The sequence below is a fragment of the Castanea sativa genome, chromosome 4 (assembly GCF_040712315.1).
Source record: "Castanea sativa cultivar Marrone di Chiusa Pesio chromosome 4, ASM4071231v1".
NCBI lineage: Eukaryota > Viridiplantae > Streptophyta > Magnoliopsida > Fagales > Fagaceae > Castanea > Castanea sativa.
The window spans coordinates 41,138,155-41,163,987 of NC_134016.1; the positions used below are offsets into that span (position 1 = coordinate 41,138,155).

Here is a 25,833-nt window from a genome sequence, read left to right on the forward strand (position 1 = left end):
TTTGCTTTCCAAACAAAATATGCAAGTTGATTATTTTGTATGTGGGTGCGACTGTGATTGAGTTCACTTCTCACAAGACAAATAACATGATATACCGAGCTATATGTGGAAAGTCAGTATTGAGAGACATGCAGTGCCTAGACAATAATCAATCACAAAAGACTGTATGCCCTCTCAAATGAGTGTTTCAAAGGCCTTTGAATTAAATGGATTTCAAACTTTATTTTATCAGAAATACTGGAGAATCATGATAAATGTGGTGAGGATATGCAGTCACAAATCACAATGTAATGCTGGTGAATGCAAGAAAAAAGGATCCAGAATTGGCAAGTGTTGTAGAGGCAAGTCATTTTGATGCTAGATGGAGCGGGATCCAAAAGAAATAAATGGATGACAACTTCTTATGTGTGCAAATACAGATCAGGCAATAAAGTATTACCAGGATGCCACTATTAGGAATGAGACATAAAAGGATACTGCAATCAGTCTTAAATCTAACACCAGCTGACTCTATTACTAGTAAAGGAATCACAAGCATCCCTTTTTTTTGGCTTAAAATATGTCTAATTAACTACAGGTCACTTAAAAACATTTTCTTCCATCTGAATACGTACCATTGTCTTCTTGTTCCCTTGTAGAAAATGGTTGAGAAGCTGCTTACTGGAATTTCTGTAGAACCCAGTCATATATCTGATCAACTAATTCACAAATCTTTTTAAACAAGCTACATACTGAATTGAGTACTAAATTAGCTGTGTAGTAAACACACTGATAAATTTGTAGGTACAAATGACACAGTACCCCTAGAATCAAGATTGGGCATAAATTAACCATAAATAGCCAAAAGGGAGAGATGATTATTGCGAAGAGTAGCTCAATAGCAATAATTCCAGAAACCAGACAAATGAAACTCAATAAAGGAAGATACCCAACGTCTTGAGGTCGTAGCTTTATCTCCGTATATGCAATGCGATGGACAATTGTAGCCATGAAGAAAAGCAAGATGATAGCAAAATGTGTATGAAGTGGTGAGACGCCCAAGACTTGAAAGTGTAAACCAATTAAGGCTGTCAGAAACAAGGCGAGGTCACTAAGAAGCGCATGAAATGCTTCAATGAAAGAGAGTGCTTCATTACTGGCACACCCAAAAACAAGAAACCCTTCAGCTTTAATTTTTTTTTTTTTTTCTTCCAAACATAAGAAAATCAAAATCCACTTAACTTCCACGCACACACAAACAAAAAAAACAAAAAAGAGAGAGAGAGAAAAAGAAAAAAGGAAGCATATCCCTTAAACTTTTTTAGGTTTCTCTCCCAAACATACCACAATGAGTGCAATTCAACGTGAAGAGATGAATAAGCCACTAATTCATTCATCCTTACTACAAGAAATAATCTTTAACAATTTGTCTTGTCAAGAATTCTTAAAATTTAGTCTTTATATGCATGTGTGACTGTGCAGTGGGAGTTTGTAATAATTGAAGTCATTCAATAAGCCATAGGTCTGACATAAGACTTACGGTTCCTAATACATGCATTAGTATTGATGTTGAAATGTAAAAAACAACAACCAAGCCTTAGTCCTAAAACTTTGGAATTGGATAGGGATCCTCATTTGTAATGTTCATCCATTTTTGTAAAAATTTCAAACCCAAGTTTTTTATATTCATTTTATGTTTGTTTTCGTCTAAGAAGTGCTTTCCTAATGGCAAATGGAGAGGTAGCTTATGGAAGCCTAATGGAGTTAATCTCAGGTAGGCAAAGTGCTAACTTTTGAACCATAGATAGGCAAGGTGAAAATAGGCCAAATCTTAGGTGGGTTATTTGTAATTACCCCAAAAAAACCTCTACTAAAATTACTTCATAGAACATTGCTGTCATTAAGGGTAATCTGAAGAAAGCATAGGAAGAAAATTTCTTCATTGTGAGAATCTTGAAAGCAAAAGGAAGATCTAAAGTAGAGATTTTCATGGAAAACTGCAGGTATATTTGAAAAATACTAAAGAAAATGTATGGGGGCAGATTTGAACTCTGGTTTTCCTCATAAAGGAGACTAGTCAATGCCACTAAGCTATATGACTCTTGGCATTCAAAGTAAATTGTATTAGAAGTGATGAACCTCCTAGCTAACAGACACACACAAACCTAGTGCCTGGGCTCTCTAGGCTAAAATTCGTGAAGGCTGACATCATGGATACATGATAATTTAATAACACAACCAGGCCTTGCTAACATAAAAATCTTAAAGGAGCCCAACCCTTAGGCTGCATTTGGGAGCATGGATTTAGATTTTGGATTTGGGTTTCAAATCAATCGAGGGATTTGGACATCATTATTTTGCAATTCATGGGTTTTTAATCCCTCGTTTGGATCATTTATATAGTTAGAAGTATTTGAATTTATTTCTATTGGTGGGGGAAAAAAATAGAAGCGAAAGTTACATATTAATCAAAGAACAAACAACTAAACGTTATTTCCAATTATGGTTACATAATCTGAAGTAACATAAATTTCTAGTGAAAAAAGTCATAATTAACATATAATTGTAATGTGTAAGATACAAATAAACAAATAAATCAACTTAGCCAGTTTTCAACAATTCAGCATCTGATACACCCCCCCCCCCAAAAAATAAAAAATAAAAAACTAGGAGTTCAACATCAGGGGCATAAACTCTGTTCAAAATCTCAAGCATTGACTATCTTAAACCAACAAGCACAACAAGAAACCCAACTGGAAAAGGAATAAAACCCATCTCTTCTTCCTCGTTTTTCCATCTCATTCACACTATGTTTTCGTTGGATGCACAAATCTCATCTATCATAGGCCTTAAATATCAGAGAAGCTTGAAAAACTAAAAAAGAAAACATACAACCATGCCAGTATAGAAAAATACCTTTTCCCCTTTCCTTGCAGATAATTTTAAAATAATCAGAATATGCCCCAACAATGATAATGGGCAACTCTTTTCTTAAATCTTCAAAGACCAAAAAAACAACCAAACAAATAACACACACCTCCTTCCCCTAGAAACAGAAAATTATGACTATTTGATAGAGAAATTATGTGGGGTTTTATGGTTTTCTTTTTTTTGATAAGTAATAAGACTTTTATTGAAAAGAAATGAATATAATGTTCACGATGGTAAACACTTTGAACAATGAACCAAATACAAGAAAATCAAGACCTAAAGGAAATAGAAACTAAAAAATCAAATAAAGCAGTACAATTCGTACACCCCCAAACTCAAGCCCAAAGTAACAAAGTACGAAAAAGTATACTTTTTAGATGTTCCAAAGTTCTCGTCTTATCTTCAAAAATCCGGGCATTATGTTCCTGCCAGACTAACCAAATTACACATGCCGGGACCATATTCCAATGGTTGAACGATGCTTTCCAAACCAGTTTCTCCAAATAAAGAAAAAAGAGTTCACTGACCTTGGCATTACCCATTGAATCCCAAACACTGCAAAAGCTTCACACCATAAGGCTTGAGAGAACTTACAATGAAGAAGAAGGTGATTCATTGATTCCCCATCACAACAACATAAGCAACACCTATTAACCAAAAACTGACCTTTCTTAATAAGGTTGTCAATAGTGAGTATCCCATCATTAGCTGCTGTCCATAAGAAGAAAGACACCCATTTAGGCACCTTAATACGCCATATACACTCCCAAGAAAAGGCATCAGTGGTAGGACTAGATAATAGCTTATAAAAAGAGCGCACATCAAAAACACCCGATGTAGTCAATTTCCAGACCAGCTGATCATCCCCCTCACCCCTCGGCATAGAGGAATAAATAAACTCAAAGAATGAATAGATAGTGGTTGCCTGCCAATCTTGAGGACCATGCCGGAACAATAAATTCCAGCTCTCTCTCGTTCTGAATTTGATACAACCAAGTCAGAGACCTATGCTTCTTTAGAGATAGAGCAATCATACATAGAAGGAAATAGTTCCTTCAAAGGAGTAGGCCCACACCATGGGTCATGCCAAAAACTAACACAGCTACCCTCCCCCACATTATACAAAATCTGGCTAAAGAACTTCTCTGTTCCTAATTTAATACTCCTCCACATCCCAGACCCGTGGGCACCACTTACCTCTCTAGTACACCAGCCTCCTCTTGCCTCCCCATATTTATCTACTAGAACCTGACGCCATAATCTATGTTTTTCTTTCCCAAAACGCCACAACCACTTCCCAAGCAAAGCCTTGTTAAACAACCCAACCCTCCGGATTCCCAAACCGCCACATTCAATTGGCAACCATACCTTGTCCCAAGCAACTAAAGGATACTTAAACACATCCTCTGAGGCCCCCCAAAGGAAATTCCTTTGAATCCTTTCTATTCTTGCTGCCACAGCTTGAGGGATAGTAAACAACGATAAAAAGTAGGTGGGAAGACTCGATAGGGTACTCTTTAACAAAGTAAGCCTACCACCTTTCGACAAATAGAGTCTTTTCCATCCAGCCAGCCGTTTCTCAATCTTTTCTATAATAGGATTCCAAATTGATGAATCCTTATAATGTGCCCCGAGGGGCATGCCCAAATATCTCATAGGTAAGAGTAAGGGGTTATCTTGGGGCTGTATAGAAGAAGAAAAAGATAGAAATTAACAGTGCTCAAAATTGACACCGGAATTTAGCTCGTAGGCTCGCTCCTGCACAAGTTTGGTAGCGGGAAAAAATACTTGGCTACAACTTATTTTGGATTCCATACTTTTCTACAAACAACTCCTGATCCATAATAGGAGGCAGATCATCATTTAGATAAGTAAACTTCTTACTATCAAAAGAAAATCCTCAATAACCTGGGCCCATTGTGCATAATAACTCCCCTTAAGACGAATCAAAGTAATAGACATATCAAAGGGGAATAAGAAATTGGGCTGTATGCCTTCCTTATTTTCCAATAAGCACCCGATTAAGACAAAGAAAGTAAACAAGTGAATAAGACGCAGCACCTGTGAGCAACACTAAAAATAAATAGCAACCAAAACAATGGCTGACACTCAGACGCAGTCTACAATTCCCAAAAGACAATCACCCACACTCCTCGGAACAACCCAGAAATTAGAAAAGCAACACGACAGTTCCAAACCAACATATCTGATGCAACCATGGAACATTAAAATGTTACTACTTTACAAATTCGCATATTCAAGATTTATTTTGTGGGGCCATGCTTGAAGTCTAGTTGAAGTAAAAGTCATGTGACGTTAAAGGTCTAGTTGTGTGTCTTTGGGTTAAAACAGTTTTTAATATGGGATTTTATTTTGTATGTTATGGTCAATTTTGTATTTAGGAGCAAAGTTATAATTTCCGCAATCCCTATAAATTAAAGATATTTTGGTAGTTTCACAACTTTAGTTGAGTCTAGGATTTTTTAGGAGATCTTAAATATCTTACGTTTTATTTTCTTAGACTCCAATGAAGTGTAACATAAAATACAATAGGATGCAGTACCTGATTGAGCTAAAGTGGAAGCAAAGGAAGAAGCAGCTCCCTTTTGCTGAGCTAGGAAGTGAGTATACTCTTCCTTTGGTATGGAGATCAATTCCACCTCTAGAGTCATCTAGGGAGTTTAATGTAGCCAATGAAGGACAAAGTTCAAGCATAGTATACATTACAGTTTTGCCTTTGAATACAAAATTGACCATAATATGTTAATTAAAACCCATATTGAAACCGTTTTAACCTAAGGACACATATAACTAAACCTTCAAATCAAATGGTTTTTACTTTAATTGGACTTCACACATAGGCCCTAAGAATAATTTTGAGGTAATAACAAATTCATCTTCTATGGCTGCATCAAATCCCTAAAAAAACCAGTGACTCTAAAAGTAAAACATATCATGAATTAAGAAACCCAATTCATATAAAACAGATGCAAAATGAAAATGGACAGCCAAAAAAAAAAAATTCAATTATCCATAGCCGCTAAAGATAAACAGGCCTTCCAGCTTCAACTGATAATTTTAACAATTATCGTATTAATAAGTATCATAGACATAATGCTTCACTAATCCTTCTAAATAATCCCAAATTATGCATATTCAGGAGCTAACCCCTAAGTACAACGAGCAACACAGGCACATATACGTCCCATGGCACTCGTTCGCCCCTTCAGCTTCTTCAATTCGAAAAGGTAGTGTCTTTTTCATATTTTTATTGGTAAATAGCAACTTGAAGTGAAGGCATTATTGAACAAAAGAGATGCCTGGTCGGTAAATCTATATCCCATTCTTCAGGTATAGTTTGTTTGATCACAGATCGGCAGGTGATCCATCCTCCCCCCTCCCCTTTTTGTCAGTTGTCTTGATACGCCAGAGGGTGTTGAGCTAGCTTCCTTGAAGAGGCTTGAAGGGAAAGAGAGGTAAAAAAGGAGGACTTAAGGAAGGACTCTCTCTACCTCACAAGCTCTTGGATTCCACGGCTAAGGATTACTTTGGCGGATTTTAGGTGAGGGTGGAGTAGTAGGATAGGGGGTGAGTGTAAGATAGAACCTCAGGCATCTAGAGAAATTTTCACTTATAATAAGGGTGGTGCTAGTGCTGAACACCATTTTGAATGGGGAGGTGGATCATAAAGAAGAGTTTGTTCCTTTGCTTGAAGAAGAACAATCCTACCGGACTAATTTGAGATAGGAATGGCTAAACTTATTGTCCCAGGAAGAAAGCAAATGAAAGCAAAGGTCAAGAATATCTTGGTTTAACAGAAGTTACTATGATTGCTAGATGGCAGTCCAAGCTCCTTAATATAATTCCTATCGAACGGGAATTTGAAGTAGTGTTGGTGAGAGTATGGAGAATAAATTCATCTAGACAAACATATTTATACAAGAACCCAAATCTGTTTGATAGGCGATAAAGAGCTTCCAAAATCAAAACTTTCAATCTGATCACTAAATTAACAACCGCATTGAAGTTGAAACTTATAGAAAACAAAAGGCAATAAATCAATTACGAAACAAAAATTGATCCAAGAAACAATCAAATTTGAAAGACGAAGAAATATAGAGATTGAAGCTAGAACCCAAACCCGTTCAGTCGGTGATAAATAGCTTCCAAAATTGAATTCTTCAATTTGATGGCTAAATCCAGAGCCGCATTTAAGCTGAAACTTGAAGGGAAAAAAAAAACATACGATTAATTATCAAATAAAAATTGATCCAATCCTCCAAGCGACAATAAATTTGAAAATTTAAAAAACAAAGGAATAGGGTTAATAAATCTAGAGCCCAAACCTGTTCAATAGGCTATAAAAAACATTCAAAATTAAAGCTTTCAATCTGATCGTTAAGCTCACGGCCGCATTTGAGTTGAAACTGGTTTAAAGAAAAAAGAAAAAATTACAAAAATAGATGCAAAGTAACAATCAAACATGTAAATTGAATAACAAAGAAATCGATGCCTTGAAACTGACCGGGAAGGAGGCTATGTTAGGAATAATTTTGGTTAGGGTTAAGGTTGAGATTTTTTTTTTATTTTTTAAGTGGGTTAAGGGGGCTATGTTAGGAATAAATTCTTAGCCTTTGCGGCTCGACGTATGTTTTTCGTTGTATGAAATCACTGGATTTTGGTGTTCTGAAATCCACGTTTCTCAACGCATCCCAGACCTGCAACGACAAACTTACATTGCCGCCGCCATTGAAGCTCACAACGCTTCTGTCCCGCTGCCGAAGCCATAGTCTTCATAATAAATAAAATTATAAAAAAAAAAAAAAGGAAATTTGACGGTTGACAGTGGCACCAATTAGACGGGCGACAGAAAGCACAAATCTCCTTTTCATAGGAAAAACAAAATGAAGTGAAGCTGGAGAATCTCCTTTAAATGAGAAGGTATAGTGGAGGGGGATTGATGGAATTCACCTATTTATTTTCTCTCATAATTTTTTTTTTTTTTTAACTTTTTAATTCTTTTTAAATATATTTTATTTAGAAGGAATAGTAAAAGGGACTGATATCGGGTGCAACTGTAATCTCGGCCATTGATTACAATTGTACCTTATCTTAATCCTAGTAAAGGGTCAACATGTGAGCCCACCAGTGTGTGAGGTTCAAGTGTAATGAAAGGGCTCGGCTCTGTAGGAGATCCTTTCACCCTTTAATTAGTGAAATACTACTGCACACGTATGGTTATCCTATAAGTATAGGTAAATATAAGAGACGAGGGATAAAAGCCGAGGTTTAGGTCTTCACAAAAAAAGTTCACACATATATACACTTATATTAAGTTAGAATATAATCTCTATCTTATATTAATAAAAAAAATTAGTAAAATTTTTGCTACATGTACCAACCAATGTTCTATTTGTCTCCATCAAAAAACATTATGAAAAGATAGTTTTTCATTTTTTTAGTAGCATAAAAAAAATAAGCCAAAGAAAAATTATTTTAGATTAATAAAAAAATATATGGCTTATTTTAAGATATTGTTTTTTACTAAATTATTTTGGAGAATAACTCTATCTCATAACAAACAAAATAAGAGAATTTTTTTTTTTTTTTTGAGTAACACACCCACACACACACACACACATATATATAGGGGAAGGAGGATGAGATAAGGAAATACACTCACATGCCTAATAGATTGTTTTTCAACTCATTTAAGGTTGTTACTAAATATTTTTTTTAAAATGAAATAGTTATATAAAAAATATTTTTTGAAAAAATGAATGGTTTTCTAAAAACCATTATCACCAAAACAAATAGAGCATAATAGTTAGTGGTTACATATGGCTCAACAAATAAATTATTTTAAAAATTAATTAATATTTTGATTTGATGATAAAAAGTAATAATTAGAATCAGAATTAGCAATAATTTTTTCCTAAAAAACAGCTCATTAGTATTGACCTTTCTACATATATATATATACACACATTAGATCCGCGGTACAACCTTACTTCTCCTCCCTTTCCCCTCTCTTCTGTACGGGCTTGTTTCTAAAAAAAAAAAGTAAGAAAAGTGTGAAAAAAAAAGTACAAAACTAAAAAAATAATAGGTTATAATATATTTCTATTCAACGACTGAGATTACAATTATATTTTTTAACTTCTCATCCTAATCATTCGTTCATTACCACGCGATGAAATCAGGATCTCGTGACTAGATACAATGATACGGTCCATAAAAAGAGTACTATTCCCATATCCATATTTTGGAAAAGAGTAATTTTAGTAGCACAATATTTTACACAATTTTAACTATAATTTGTTATGCAGTGAATTATGAATAGTGAAGGAAAAAATGATAAGTTCATATTTTCACCATTTATAACTTATCAAGCGATAAAATAAAAATTATATTTTAATTTAATTTAAATATGTATATATATATATATATTAAACTTTTTTTTAAAACTTAAATTTGGATTCTTACCTCCCATACTTTGCTACTACTTATAGATATAACTATCGCAACAAGTACTTGCAATCTTGCGTGTTTTAAAAACAAAAAGCTCTGAATTGAACCGTTTCTAGAGGGTTGTTGTAGGAAAAAAAAAAAGACAAAAACCTGTTAGTGTCAGCATCTGATGTTTTAAAAACAAAAGGCTCTGAATTGAACCGTTTCTAGAGGGCCTAGTTTGAAGCCGCAACACCATGGAAATCCCGCGGCAACGCGCTCTCCTCGAGTCTCTCATGTCATGAGTACCAATCCCCACGACGTCGTTAGATATTGTGGCCAAGCTTCGGAAGAAATTACCAGAGCTTGTTTTTTAAGCATATATATATTAGTGCCGGGGCTGGAGGGGTGCACCAAAGCTAACTGGGGATTTAAATGGTTAGTTTCTAAAGGATTTCGGTGTGAAGAATAACTGTTGTGCTTCATCAAAGAACTAATTGATTTGTCCTCCAGGAAATGTGTGGATACATACGTAGTTTTGACTCCGCCCAGTAAGATACTCAGATCTCATCTCTCCAGACTTTGTGTACTAGCTAGGTATACGTAACTCTCACCGTGTCATCTTATTCCTAAGAGCTAGCGTACGTATCATCACAGCCCTCCATTCCAGTAGCAATTCATTTATTGCAAGCTAACTTCTCCGCGTAGATATCAGTTAAACTTGATGAACTTTTAGTGGAAGGTGGTGGTGTTGGCTGATCCGACCAGGATATAGAGCGGTGGGCAGTAACTATTAAAGCCGATAAGAAAATATTGAAGATAGTGTGTATGTATTTGTGTGTGTGTGCGTGTGTGTGTATGTATAAAGTAAATAATAAAAAATGAAGACAGTCGTCGGTCGAGTATTTTAAGTATTAACCTGTCATGGTTGCTAATATTAACATCACGTTCGGCAATGGTAATTCTCTCCATGTCCGACTCCATGCGTCTTCCGGCCATTCTTTGAGGAAACGTGCTTTGCTTCAGCCTTCAGGCCTCAGGAGTGACCACTCTACACACTTTATATTTTTTGATACGGCAACGCCTTGGTTTAATTTCGTTCGTAACTTCGTAATATTAAAATAATTATTTTAATAATATGAATGTGTTTACGGTAAATGACCCTATAGCCCAAATAACCGCGTTCGTACTGTTCACGTAAAGATTTCTATTTCCTTTTCTTTTTCTTTTTTGATAAACTACTACTATAAAGATAACCAGCAACACTATTAATATTATTATTATTAGGAAAATCTTAGTGAATACCCGAGTGTATATGCTAGTAAATTATTTTAAAAAAAATTTTATGAAAAAAAATTAAAAAAAACAAATAATATTTTGAGAGCTTTTTTTAATTTTTCATAAAAGTGGATAAATTTTTTTTAAAATAGTTTATTAACAATTGCCCTAGGAGCATCTATTAACATGTATATTTGTTATCTTCTTCTGTATAAATTTTATTTTTATAATTCATGAAACATGCATTATTTAATTAAGCCACATGCAATCATCCTAAAAATTTTATAAATATATATGGTTAGTTCAAGTTATAATATATATAACTCTAAATAATATTTCATTAATTAATAATTTTTTATTAAATTAATATTTTAAAATTTTTACTATTTTTTTTAGAGAGTTTCAACCTATGTCGTCCGCTTCTGATAATAGTTCTTTATCATCAGACTAAGACACCAATCAATTTTTTGATGTAGACGGGGATTGAACCACAGATCTCTTATACAACCATCAGAGATTTTACCAGTTAAACTAACTAGAAACCCACAAAAAAAAAAAACTATTGAAGTACATATTTAACATATCAATTATCGTGTCAATTAGATATTATTTACTATTCAATCTAAAAAGTCATCTTTTATACACAGTTTTTAAATACAAATACTTCAAATTTAAATATTTGATCTATAGAGGGCGTTTGGATCCAAGTCTACACGTCCGCGTCCGCGTTTTGCTTCTTCTTTTTTTTTTTTTTTCTAACCCAGCCGCAAAGTTTGACTTTTCAGCCATGAACAGTGCACAAATGCATTGTTCATGGGTCCCACAAATTTTACTTTTCAGCAACTTTTTCATTAAAAATGGGTCCCACGGTACTATTCACACATTTAAAAATTATTTTGCTACAGTGTTTTCAGTTTTCAGTTTCAGCAAAATAAGTTCTATCCAAACGGACTCATAATATTGTTATATATTAATCTTAGATTATCTTTAAAATTTTCGAAACATGCAAAGCATAAAAAGAAAATTTAATCTAACAGTAGATTTGTTGTAATTCACATATAAAAAAAATAGCATGTAACGTTTAAAGATAGTATTCTTTAAATTATATTAATTACATGAGTGCAAAGGATAATTATTCCTTAAATTATATTTTTCGTGTTTATAGTTCACATGTCTTAACATAGATCAATTTAATATAAACAAAATAAATAACGATGTCTTTTTTAGATGAAAAATAAAATATGAATTTAAGTTTTTATAAGAAAAGGAAAAGGAAAAAAAATTATAAGAAATTTGAATAAAGAGATTTACTTATATTTAATGAATGTATAGTTTAGAGGCTTTTAAAATTAATAAGTTATAAATGACAAAAAAAAAATACTGAATATTAAAAAAATGGATTAATACTTTAATAAATGGGGGGGGGGGGGGTGTGTGTGTGTGTGTGTGTGTGTGTGTAGACACACACATGAAGGGGCTATTAAAACTCATAATTTTTACTAATTTTAATACTGAAATAGAGGAGAAAGGCTCTCTCCAAAAAATAATAAAAATAAAAAATAAAAATAAAAACGGAGGAAGTCTTCAGGGACATTTTGGAAAAGCCACGAGCAAGGGGTATATCATATATCTTGATTCTTGAGGGTTGAGGTCTACCTCAGAGTCTCCCCCTTTATTGACCTTAATTCGTAGACCTGGAGATGTCAAGGTCTCTACCTTCTTTTTTCTTTTATATCTTAAGGGATAAGGGTTGAGGTCTACCTCAAAGTCTCTCCCTTCATAGACGTTGATTCGTAGACCTGGAGATGTCAAGGTCTCTACCTTCTTTATTCTTTTTTTTTTTGTTAAAAAAAAAAAAAAAAAAAAAAAAAAGAAGAAGAAGAAGAAGAAGAAGAAGCAAGTCAAGCCTCTGCTTCTTTTTTGTTTGTTTGTTTTTTTTTTTATTCGTAGACCTGGAACATTTTAAGGTCTCTACTTCTTAAAATAAAAAAATAAAAAGTTTAGAGGTCTCAGCTTCTTCTCTTAAATAAATAAATAACACGCCAAGTCTCTGCTTCTTTTCAAGTCTTTTTTGCCCCCACTTGGTACACCTATTTAAATACATAATTTTAATTTTTAAATAATATTATATATATTTTTATACATTTTTTTACCAACTTATATTTTTATATATCTTTTCAAACACATGTTTTTAATTTTTAAGCGCATATACCAAACACCTCCTTTGTTTCTTAAAAAAAAAATTGTTAAATTAAAAATTACACCCCTAATTTTACCTTTAGGAAATTTAGGTTGGGTTTATTTGGGGGTGAAACAGGATAGAACCTCAAGAAGAAATGGATTTTGTCGGAAGATTTATGTCTTTTTTGCTTCAGATTTCAAGAATCAACCATTCATGTATTGTGGGAATGTACAACTGCTCAAGAAGTTTGGCATGGCAGCGCTAGAGCCTTGCAGAAATGTGGGATTGGGCGAACTGATTTCTTAGCCATGTTGGAGTATTTGTCGGATCGGGTGGATAAAACAGAGGTGGAGTTAATGATGGTTTCAAACATGGTTGATTTGGAATCAGCGGAACAAATTGATGCATGGAGGAAAATTTCTGGAGCTGGTTTGGTTGAACAAGAGAGCAACTGAGTTGCTTGAGGAATTTCAACAGTCACAGGAGAGTTTACAAGCTGGATTTGTGCAAGGAATGGCTCACCAGGCACTGTAGAACGATGGGATCACTTGGAAACTGCCACCTCAGTCCGTGTATAAGTTGAACTATGATGCAACAATTTTCTCAGATAACACCAGCTTTAGGTTCTGTGCTGTGATCAGAAACTCAAGGGGATAAGTTATGGCAGCGATGATAGTTAAGGGTCCTGCAGTCCAGTGCAGCGAGGAGGCAGAATTGCTTACTTGTCGTAAGGCGATGGAGTTTGCAATAGATTCCAACTTCACGAAACTGATAGTTAAGGGAGACAATATGAATGCTATGAGGAGTATAGTTTCGGTCAAGGACAACCAATCAGCACTTGGGAATATTGTTGGGGACATTCGGCATTTGATGGGAGCTTTTGAATGGATATCTATGAGCTGCATTAATTGCTTGCTAGATTTGCACAAAATGTTAGTTCTGATTTGTTTTGAATGGAAAGGTTCCATCAATTGTGTATGACTTTGTAAACTGTGATACTTCTTTGATTTAAATGAAATTTGAGTCCAATCTCAACCAAAAAAAAAAGCTAGATGAAAAACTTTAGAGAGAGAGAAAATGAGAAGGAAAATTTTTTTTAAATATATTTGGTTGGGTAAGAAAGAAAGAAAATAAATGGTGGGGCCAGGTGTTTTCTCTCTGAGCCCATCAAAAAGTTTTCTCTCCAAAATAAAGAGAAAATTGAGTAAAGATAAATTTTTTCTTGATTGACAAAAATTCTATGTGCATGTGCACATGGCTTCCTCGATTTCCCCTTTTTTTTTCTTTCTCCCCTAGACAATAACGTTACCTTGTGTTTATGTTTTTTTTTTTTTTGGGGTAACATTGCCTCTTTTTTCCAGATGAATGATTTTTTTTTGACATAATTTTTATTTTTCAATAAATTTTGGTGATTGCTCTTTTTTATGAGTATTTGTCACTTTTTTGTTTTAATTGAGCATCATTCTTTAATAAGGATATATAAGTAAATTTATTTAAACTCATTTTTTCCATCCCTCCACTTTTCCACTCCCAACCGAACAAAAATAAGAGAAAATAAAATTTTTTATATCCTCTCACTTTTCCATCATCTCACTATTTTCTATTATCCCACTTTTCCACCATTCCAATCAAACAAAACCCTTAGATTTTATTCTTAAAGTTTTATTCTATTTGCGTATGTTATTTCTTCATTCATATTTTCCATTAAGTACCACATAATCTTGTCACATGTGTTTTGTTCATCTGATAAAATAATACCGCGTGTATGCCATGTCTTTTTAATTATTTAAAATTTTCTATGCTATAAAAATGACGTGACGTTATTTTATTAGACAAACTAAACAGATTTGATAAATTTATGTGACATTTAACATAAAATATGGACAGAAGAGCTCTTAATGCAAACGGAATAAAACTTTAGATGATAATATTCAAATTTTGAAAATTAAAGGTGTATAATTTAATAATTCTAGTTTACAATTTAAAAAAAAAAAAAAAAAAGAAATTGATGTCTCTGCATAGACCTTGAAGAGAGACCTTTAGCTCGTAGACCTCAAGCATCTCGTTTGGTGTTTGATCCCAATAAATGATTGACACTTGTCACAAAAACCACCTCAACTTACTCCACCAACTCCAATGAAAAGACAAATTTGTACCTAAAATTTGTTCAAACCCCACCCCTTCGTTTCCATTGCGCCTTTTGAATTTATGAATTCCTGACCTTGTAGATCAGGCGAGTAGATTTAATATTTATTTAGAACAACTTATTTGCGTTCTATTTAAAATGTAAAATATTTTTCAATTTTATAGTGTTTATTTTGTAGTAAAATATTTTCAATCAACCAAAGTAAATTTATGTAAAATATTTTATACTTAAAATTTTGAAAAAATATTTTATATTTGTTCAATCCTTCACACCTCATACATATCACTCCCGCACTTTTGTATTAAAATTGAAAACTTTTTACTAAAAATACTGTAAATAAAGGTAAAAACTAACTAAAATAGTACAATGGAGTCCATTAATAGTACCAAAACGTGTAATAGAAACCATAAATAGTAACAAAAATAAGCTAAATAGTTGAATAAATTGACTTTAAACTCTAATTCCAAATGAAACCTTAAGACACCTCATTCAAATTTGCTTACATAGACTTTTATGCCACATTAGCTAAATAAACTCCACCCATGGCTTCAAAAAAAAAAAAAAAAAAACCCCACCCATTGTAACATCTATTAGAGCATCTCCAACGACATCGACAAACACAAAATCATCTCTATTTTAGAGATTTTAACCATAAAATAGCGCTCCAACAGTCTCTTTAAAACTCAAAAAGTTTTTTGCTAATAAGCAATCACTCTATTATCCTGATGCGCTATTGTTTATTAGCAAAAGAATAACATAGAATAAGAAATTAGCACAACCAATTAAAATATTCAACTATTATTTCAATGGATACAAATCAAACTCACCTCCTTTCTCCCTCAAATGTCTCAAACTCAAGCGGGAGACATTGTTAAAACAAAGACAAAACCCAATCTTTCTCATACAACTAATCAAATTTTAAAAAAATAAAGAAATAGAACGCTAATCTGAAAATAGGTGGCTCATCCTTCGAACAACTCTCTTCCCTAGCCTTTGATCTCCGCTGATGGTCTCTCTCACTCTTTGGACTAGAGATGACTTAATTTACTGGTAAATGAAGGGGTAGAAGTAGAACAACAAAAACAAAAGGCTGAAATGCAAAAATTACCCTCTAAGTTTCTTTAGAATTTATTTCAGTCTTCTAACTTTACTTTTGTTATTTCAGTCCTCTAAATTTCAGATTTATTCAATTAATGCATTTTTGTCACTTTTGTTAAAAAAAATTGAAATTCTTTTTAACTATAAAAATTTGAAGAAAATTTTTTAAAAATTGAAAAAGTAACCATAACATATAACAAAAATTGATGAAAAAACCTTAATTGAATAAATTTGAAAGTTAGAGGATTGAAATGAATTTTAGTAAAACATAGAAGGTGAGTTTTGTATTCTGTCCAAAACAAAAATAAAAAAGAATGGGGGTATGTGTGTGGGTATACGATGAAGATAGAGAGGAGAAGAGTGGATACGTCTGTGGAGGAGAGAAATCAAGAGGGAAAAAAGAAAATAAAAAAGAAAAAGAAAAAAAAGCTTTTGGGTTGGGCTAAATTCATTTCAAATCACAAAGATTTTGACAAATTTTAAGACTAAGATAGATTAGATGAATTTCAAATTATATAGAATTTTTAAAAGACATGCACGAGGCTAAGTAAATTTGATAAATTTCAAATTATAATAAAGTATAATATAAAAAATAATGCAAGCATTTAATAAATTAAAAGTATATGATACACCAACCCACTATATGGTTGTCTCAAGTGCTCCACAAGATTTGTTAAGAAAATACCGTCGAACAATTTAAAAATATATTAGTTAGGAATGAATAAACAAATATTAATCTTCTCAAAGAAAATTAAAAAATAATAAAGAAACATTAAATAATGAATGAAAAAAATAATATTTTTCAAATGAGATAGATAGAAATTTTAAAAGACATGCACAAGACTAAGTAAATTTGATAAATTTCAAATTATAATAAAGTATAATATAAAAACAATCAAGCATTTAATAAATTAAAAGTATATAATACACCAATCCACTATATGGTCAAGTGCTCCACAAGATTTGTTAAGAAAATACAGTCATACAGTTTAAAAATATATTAGTTAGGAATGAATAAACAAATATTAATCTTCTCAAAATTAAAAAGGAATAAAGAAACGTTAAAGAATAAATAAAAATAATAATATTTTTTAAATGAGATAGATAGAAGATAGAGAATTTGTAGAAAAATGTATTTAAAAAAGTAAATAAATAAAAGGTAGGGAAAAATGTCAAGAGATCCCCTAAACTTTAAAGCAATGGCTAGAACGCGCCCTAAACTTTTATTTTGGTCAATTTGCTCATTGAACTATACAAGCCTTCCAAATATTCAGAACTCACGTGTATTTCATTTTAAAAAAAATGGTAAATTACAAAATTAGTCCATGTTTTTTACACCAAATATTAATTTGGTCCTTAATCTTTTAATTATGTTAATTTGGTCCCTAACATTTTTAGTATTGTGTAAATTTAATCCTTATCATTATCCCTTAGATAAAAAAAGCTAATGCGTCAAACAGAATAATAAAAAATCATTTAAATAATTTTAATGCCAAGTCAACTACCAACGGGACAAGTCAGATTTTAAAAAAAAAAACCAAATTAAAATCTGCACACAAATCTGATTTCTCTCTCTCTCTCTCTCTCTCTCTCTCGTTTAAAAGAAACAATCCCGCTTAAGAAAGCTAGCCAAGAAACCAGCTCAAAAAATGAGTTAGTCCAATAGGATCAAACCTGCACTACCTAGTGCCATAGATCCCTTCGCAAACGAGTGATTTGCTACCACTCTTTTTACTTTCCAGATTTTATAGAATCATCATGTAGACTTGCCAACAAATCTACCATCATTTCAAATTCAAACCAAACCTGAAAACCCGTAGAGTTTTACAGAATGGTGGACAACCTTTCTCAAATAAAAAGAAAAAGGAATCCATTTTTTATGAGCTACCAACAGTAGTTTCACAAGGTGCTTTGCATTCGTTTATAGCCCAAGCTCATGAAGCAAGCATGTAGGAGAAAATTAAACAAATTGCTAACCAACACTTAAACTTTTGAGAAATTTGTATAAAGACAGCTATGGAGATGATACTGACGAGAGAGAGAAACTTTTATGTAGCTTTTAGTACGGGGTAATGTTTTAGGATTATCGGGAATGTTTAAAGATTCTCATATTTGGTTGCAAATCACGCTAGAGAATCAGATGTTATGAGACTCTTGATTCCCCTTTAAATTCATTTAAATTGGAATATAGATTCTCTTTAAAACAATTAGTTATCCAGATTTCCAAGCTTGAAGGAAATTGTATTTTTTATAGATTGACAATTTTAATTATTTTTCCTTATCATTTAAGTAATTAAGATAAAATATAAAACAAATCATCAATATCTTTACCTTTATCTTTATATTTTCCTGCCAAAATAACATAAACAGAATAAACAACTATGTTGATATATTTTTTAACAAAGTTCTATTTAAGTTTCACGTATGAAAAAAAAAAAAAAGTTTGAAGGAGACTTTCTATTATTGCCAAGTATTCACTTTTACTGTTGTGTGTGTGTTACTCAACAAATTATTAATAATTTATATTTTGTTTTTCATTATTTATTTAGAGGCAAATTTTTTTAAAAGAACTTAATAGTTCATATTTAAATTTAAGAATAGGATGAGAAAAATAAATAATCCATTTAAGATTATTAGAAATAGACCAAATATAGGAATAATTACATTTCTAAGCATCTAGATTGCAAGAAATCACATTCTTAAAAATCTGAATGCTAGGAGTAATGTAGATTCTTACATACCAAACGCCACATAATGAATTATAATTTTAGAATCATTTAGTGAGATGAATCCAATCTCACGTGAGTATATTTTAATTTGGAGTTTTTTTTTTTTTAATTTGACATGAATGTACAATTGGCAGTTTTTTTTTTTTAGAATCTACAATTGGCACTTAATGTAGCATGAAAAATAATTTTTTAATATTCTATTTGACGTATAAATATTTTCCATTCAAGGATAAATACATGGATTAAATTGATACCACGTTAAAAAAAAATTAGGAATCAAATTAACATTAAAGAATAAATTTATATTTGATGGAAAGGATGGATAATTTTCCAAAAAAAACTATCCAAACCGATTGAGAGAGATCCCAACAATGGCGCCACGTTTCACGAGGAACATGAAGAAGACACGTCACATCATCTTCAATACTGAGTTCACTTACCTTGGCAATATTACTTCTTGACTACTAGTACTGCCTTCTTCATTAAAGTCAAAAGATGAGCACATTTGTGAAGACACTTCAAATGTGCTTTCAGCATGTTCCTCACTTCCCATCAAAAAAAAAAAAAGCATGTTCCTCACTTCTATCACACTTTTCCTCATCACAAGCTTCTAATCCTTCTGTCATGGCTACTTTAATGTTCTTTATATCACTTCCCAAAATGAAAAGAGAAGAAAGAGAAGCATCCTGTTTGAGGCCATAAATAGTGAGCGCCAGACATGACCGTATCGGCAAGCACAGGAAGCATCCGGGAGATCGCGGAATCGCCGGAGGTATGCACCACCATCGGATCTTGTTCGACAAGTACCATCCTGGGTTTTCAGCAAAGTCTCAAAGCCTAAACCAAAGTTTCTTTGTGCAACTTGTCTCTCTAAACCCACAGATCAAGACCACTACCACCACTGCCTGCGGTGGCTCCTAAGACCAAGCCATCTCTCTTCTCTAGCTTCTCTCTATTTCTTTCTCTCGCAGCTTTCTCTCTCTAGCCAAACCGTAGCCTCCATAGCCAAAAACTCTCAAGCTCTAACCTCTCAGAAGTCAGAACTAATCTCAAAGCTAATCTCCACATCTCAATCTCTCTAACAATTAATCCATAGATTTCCTTAATTTGGGTTTCTCTCTCAAGCTCGCTTACTTTCTTTCCTCTTCTCCATGGATGGCAATAATGGCTGCAGATTTACAGACGACGAACGACGGCAGAACCATAAACTCAGGCGATGCACTCTCTGTATCAGAACGTGGTGGGTTTTTTTTTTCTTTGATTTAAATGAAATGCACGTGTGTGTTGTGTTCCTTTAGTCGCTTAACAGATAGACTAACAGATGGCTCTATTAGGCAGGCTTGTATGGTTGAAGGAGAAAATGGGTCAAAATAAAAGTTTAGGGTGTTCTGGCCATTGCTTCAAAGTTGAGGGGTTCTCTTGACATTTTTTCCCTAAGAGGTAAAAGCAATTATTTATTCTCTCATCTCTGGTCAATATAAAAGTTTGAAGATTGTAAGAGATTTCTAATAGCGTTGTTTAAGTTTTATGGGATATATATAGATAAAAAGTGTATAAAAATAAGTGTTTAAACAAATTTTCGGTGTTTAAACACCAATACTACGTAAGGTAGTTGGTTGGTTATACATTTTCCTTGTCCAGACTCCAGAGACCAATAGCATTTTACTTTGCCTTGAAAGGAAGAACTGTTTTAGCCATCTCCCTTAGAAGGCTATAAAAGGATGTTGTAAAAATTGCCTAGTTCCTACATTTTATTTGAAAGATTAAAAGGATCACTAATAATCTTTTACCTTATTGTAAAACAAGGCATATTATTTTAACCAAGGTTTAATCCATTTTGCCAAATCAATATTTAAAGGTCCACTGGTTTTATCTCCTCTGGATTTTGCCTCAGTTTGTTCTTTGCAATTTTACAGTAACAAAGGACTTTAATTCAAATGAGGTCCGTTCTCAAAGTTGTGGACAACTTGGGGGCAACAAAGGTGATGTGCATACAAGCTTTAAAGGGGAAAGGTGCAAGATTGGGAGACACAATAGTTGCAAACAAGATTTTTGTTAGTAAACACCTCTATTGTTTCCATTCAAGGCTTGCATTAAGAGGATGATTTATCTTTTATGTCATCTTTTGCTTTGGGACCATATTCTGTGACTAACTTGAAAAAAGTGGGTGAAGAGATTGATTAAGGCCTTATTAAAGTTTCTATTATTTGGAAATCATGTTCATGGAACAACTTTGTTGTTTTTCTTTCCTGATTTCTCCTGTAAACATGGAACATCATATGGCATGTAGTGCTTGGTTTCTCAAGGCATCATTATTTGAAGAGACAAATCTTACATGAAAAATTTTGTTTACCAACAAATGGTTTAAAACTCGGCTTCGAGTCACCTAAAAATATATGGGTTAGGAGGGAAGAAATACTGTAATTTCAAACTCTGGAAAAGAAAAATGCATACACTGTATGTTTATTTACCTGTCAGGTAATATTTCATGGCATATCTTGAAATAATTATTTGAACTCATTAAACAATAAATTTTGAAGTTAATGTCCTGTTTTTGTGATAATGTTTTGTTCGTGTAACTGAAATCCACCAACAAAATTGCTGGAAGGCAATTTTTTTTTTTTTGTAATTTAGAGAGAGAATCTCTGAACCTATAAAATTTATTTTTCATTTTACTTACTTTGCTTCTGGATCCCCCTCTTATAAGCTGTAAACCCTATTCATGAGAATGTAGCATTCTGTCATGTAATTGTTTTTATTCCTATATATCATTCTATGTTTTGTAATCTTTTGATGTGGTTTATTATATAACTTGGTGATTTTGTTGATTTGATTTCTAAATTTTTTCAGTCACAGTTTGGTCTTTTAATACTTATATGCGAAAAGACAGATTGGTTTTTTGATGAGTTAACTTGCATGTAACAATGTGCAGGATTTCTAAACAGAGTTTTGCTAGAAATGTTGATCATGATAATATTGATAACTGCTTTCTCATAATTGATTTATGCATTAATTCTGCATTTTTCTTAGGGTTGAGTTTTCTTGGGCCTCCAAGGTTCTCTTAGTGTTGTCTTGCAGGAAAAACAAATGGATGCACAAAGGAATATAGAAACAGTTTCAAAAGACAAATTTAGTGAGTGCCTAACTGCTTTTAGATCATTTTGAATTAATTCTCTCTTTGATAATTGTTAGACTGCCAACTATTGTAAGGTTGGAGTGTGGAGTATGGTTTCTAGTAGGTATTAATTTCCTGAATATTTTGGCTAATTTTGTTGGCCATTTCTGTCTTATTGTGGTCATTAGAGGCCTACTTGGCCTGTGAGCTACATAATGGGAATTTTCGCTCTTCTACTTCTATTAAAACAGATAAAAAGAGGGAATTTTCCCTCCTGTTCCTTAATCCTCCTATCTCTGGTTGATGTGCAATTCAATACCTAGTCTTCAATACAATGTCAAGAGACTTTACCAACTAAGTTAATTGTTTCTTTCTCTCTTGATGATCTTTGATAAATTTTAATACTAGGCTTGATCTTTCAAATTGTATTATAAGATACACGGTGTAGTCAATTTTGGACCCTTTTTCTTTTTCTTTTTCTATTCGATGAGGTATGTCCCAAAATTAGTAATATCAGCTTTTTTGTTTTTAATATTGCTTGGAAAGGATTTTTTTTTTTTTTTTCATGATATGAAGTTATACCAAATTGTATATGGATTTCTTTCTTTTTTTTTGGAAGGTGTATATGATTTACACACCAGCAAACACAAACTCGCATACACCTCAACACAAAAAGCATCATCTCTAGGCTTACAAGAAAGGACATTTCTATGTTTACTGTTATGTGATGATGTTAGTCTATCGTGAAATTTACAGTTTTTTCTTGTATTCAAATTCCTGCTTAGACATTTGGGCCCTAAAATATTACACGGAAAAATGGAAGGATTTGTAATTCTTGTAATGTCCAAAATGTTCCTTTTCATGAGGTGTTATTGTTGAAGAAATGCAGAACTTGAAGGCTATTAACAGTTGTGACTTTAACAAGTCTTATGGTAGATTAATCTTATGTCTACTAAGTGTTGAGAGTTTCTTTGTCTGTGTTGGGATATATAAGGAGAAATGGGCATTAATGTAGATTCAAAGTTTTTTGTTGTATTCAAACAATAACAGAGAAGAAAATATTTGTTATTATGGATTAGGGCAACAGTGGTGTAAACTTTGAGTTGTACTTTCCTATCAGCACCCCCACCCAAAAAGAGTATCTGTTGTTGCATTTTTGGTGCAATTGTATGATGGCTTTTTTTAACCCCAGCCCCCCTCCTCACCAAAAAGGAAAAAAAGATTTGTAGTTTTTGACACCATTTATAGTTCATTATTTATTTGTCTTAAAGATGGGTCTTGTGCAAATGAGATCGTAGCATCTAAGCTCCGACACGGCGTCATTTGCTTGTTGAGATCGTTTCGACGGTGAGTGAGATTGGTGGCCTAAGGTGAAATCGGGGGACTGATTGAGGGATTGAGGGAGAGATGAAACGATAGAGAGGTGAGAGTGAGAAGTATACATGGTTGAAAGAGAGAGCTATGAGCCTGAGAGAGTTGAGAGGAGAGAGAAACAAATACTAAAATAATAGATAAACGAGCTACAGTAACCATGTAAATATACACGGTTACTATAGCTCATGGAAATATTTACACATTTTTACACCTATTGATGTGGATTTTTTTTGCTCAAAATATGTAAAATTTGTACTTTTTTCTATTTTAGAAGACTATAAATGGATTGATGTGGTTACTCTTACTAACAAATTTTGGCGTTGTCACAAAAATAAAATAAAATAAAATTTGAAATCTCACATCCCATAAAACCTTTCAACCATATAAGTCAAGTTTTTAAAAATTTGCAAAATTGCATGGCAAATTTACTTTCTAAGCAGTTGGATGTGAGATCTTCAGTAAAGTATAAAAACATATGCTGAATATAGTGTAATTGACCTGACTTTGAATAGGATGTAAATAAATTCAAACTTCCACAAACAGAAAATTGCGTAAGTTAAAAATTTTCTTACTTGTCTTACTTACAATAATAGGTCACTCAAAATTTCTTCCATCTGAATACCATTGTCTTCCTGTTCCCTTGAAAGAAATGCTTGAGAAGCTGCTTATTGGAATTTCTGTAGGACCCAGTCATATATCTGATAAACTAATTGACAAATCTTTTTAAACAAGCTACATATGACATTGAGTACTAAATCAGCTGTGCAGTAGAGACCCTTACAAATTTGTTGGTATAAATGGCATACCCCCAAGATCAAGGTTGGACATAAATTAACCATGAATAGCCATAAGGGAGAAATGATTATTGCAACAATTAGCTCAATAGCAATAATTCCAGAGACCAAACAAAACAAATGAACCTCAATATGGGAAGGTACTCATTGTCTTGGGGTAGCATTTTTATCTCCACATATGCAATGCCATAGATGATTGTAGACATGATGAATAGCAAGATGATAGCAAAATGTGTATCAAGTGGCGAGACATCCAAGACTTGAAAGTGTAGACCAATTAAGGCAGTTGGAAATGAGGTCAGGAAAACAAGAAGCCCATGAAATGCTTCAAAGAAAACGTGTGCTTCATCACTGGCACATACACAAACAAGAAATCCTTCAAGTTTAACATTACTTTTTCTTCCAAATATAAGAAAATAAAAAACCCACAAAATCCACTTAACTTCCAAAAAAAGAAAAGGTTCAGCTTTAAGAGGTTTATCTGCCAAACCTACCACAATGGGTGCATTTCAATGCGAAGAGATGAACAAGCCACTAACAATATTATTTCATTCACCTTTACAACAAGAAATAATCTCTGAAAATTTGTCTAATTTTAAAAATTCAGTCTTTATGTGTATATGCCTGTGTATTGGTGAGTTTGTAATAATTGAAGTCATTCAATAAGTTATAGGTCTAATATAAGACTTATTGTTCCTCATACATGCATTATATTGATGTTGAAATGTAAGCAACAACCAAGCCGTAGTCCCAAAACTTTCGAATCGGTTAGGGATTCTCAACAAACTAATCAAAGTCAATCACATATATTATTTTGTCATTCTATCTTATACAAAATATATTATGTCACCCTTTTACTTGATATGTCCTTTTTGGCTACCTCCATTAATGTTATTTTAGATTTTCTTTGCCATTTTTTGTTCACTCAACTTGAACCAACTCATGTTCCTTACTGGTGGATTAATTGACTTCCTTTGTACATGTTCAAATCGTCTCAAGTAACGCTCACTCATCTTTTTATCAATAAGATACTCCTATTTTTAAGCGGACTTATTTATTTATTTATTTTTAATCTTATTTTAGTACTTTTACTTATACATCTTAACATTTTAATTCTAGTACAATCTTTAATTCAAAAAAAAAAAAATTCTAGTACAATCTTTCAAGATTGGCTCCACAATATAGGCCATTTAACTTAGGCTACCTAGTGTAGAAAGGTCCCCTAAATATGGTCATAATATCATACTTTTACATATCGCAACTTCAAAATTATATACGTCTCCCATCTATTGAATTTTTTCTTTCTTCTGGTCAATATCTAACTAAAAAATGGAATAAACTTATCTATCCTTTTTTGCTCTTCTTTCACTAGAAGTATCTTTTGATAACTGTTCGCCACCAAAGACCACTTTTTTTTTTTTTTTTTTTTCCCCCCTAAAGTTATTGTCAAAAGTCATATAGGTAAAACTTTTATTTTTTTTTAAATATAAATAAATTTATTTTATTCTTTATATATTTTGCTTTATATATAATTGATGCGGAAATTTGTAGTATTAATTGATTTTAAGATAATTCATTTTTACTTGCAAAGGAAAAGAATTTTATTCTTTTTTTTTGGATAAGATAGATAGTTTAGGAAGGAGTGATTTGCACCTTTGATCTCTAGGAAAGATCAGGAGGTGCTAACTAATTGAGTTATAAGTTATATGAAGGTAAAATAGTGCTTTTGATAAATTAAGTTCTATTGTTCTACACTT

At 32.6% G+C, this 25,833-nt stretch overlaps 1 protein-coding gene and 1 long non-coding RNA gene across 7 annotated transcripts; one reads left to right on the top strand and one right to left on the bottom strand.

Annotated features, from left to right (window-relative positions):
* Positions 1 to 333: 333 nt before the first annotated feature.
* On the bottom strand, positions 334 to 7,908 carry LOC142631992 (uncharacterized). Of its 5 annotated transcripts, none has more exons than XR_012843709.1 (4): positions 7,436 to 7,908; positions 7,257 to 7,337; positions 7,052 to 7,132; positions 334 to 1,135 (listed from the first exon to the last, which is right to left on the bottom strand). XR_012843709.1 is itself a non-coding variant. In XM_075806404.1 (4 exons), exons 1-4 carry the CDS (start codon positions 7,658 to 7,660, stop codon positions 658 to 660), a joined length of 654 nt encoding a protein of 217 aa, XP_075662519.1. In that variant the 5' UTR covers positions 7,661 to 7,899; the 3' UTR covers positions 334 to 657. The 5 variants fall into 5 exon arrangements, 2 of the variants coding, with proteins under 2 accessions (XP_075662519.1, XP_075662520.1); XR_012843707.1 differs by having other exon boundaries at positions 7,052 to 7,126; positions 7,436 to 7,903; XM_075806404.1 differs by having other exon boundaries at positions 7,647 to 7,899.
* An 11,382-nt stretch (positions 7,909 to 19,290) lies between these two features.
* On the top strand, positions 19,291 to 23,375 carry LOC142631050 (uncharacterized). Of its 2 annotated transcripts, none has more exons than XR_012843496.1 (4): positions 19,291 to 20,033; positions 20,128 to 20,233; positions 20,710 to 21,926; positions 22,528 to 23,375. It is a non-coding gene; the product is annotated as an uncharacterized LOC142631050 (long non-coding RNA). The 2 variants fall into 2 exon arrangements; XR_012843497.1 differs by having other exon boundaries at positions 19,292 to 20,033; positions 20,132 to 20,233.
* Positions 23,376 to 25,833: the final 2,458 nt, after the last annotated feature.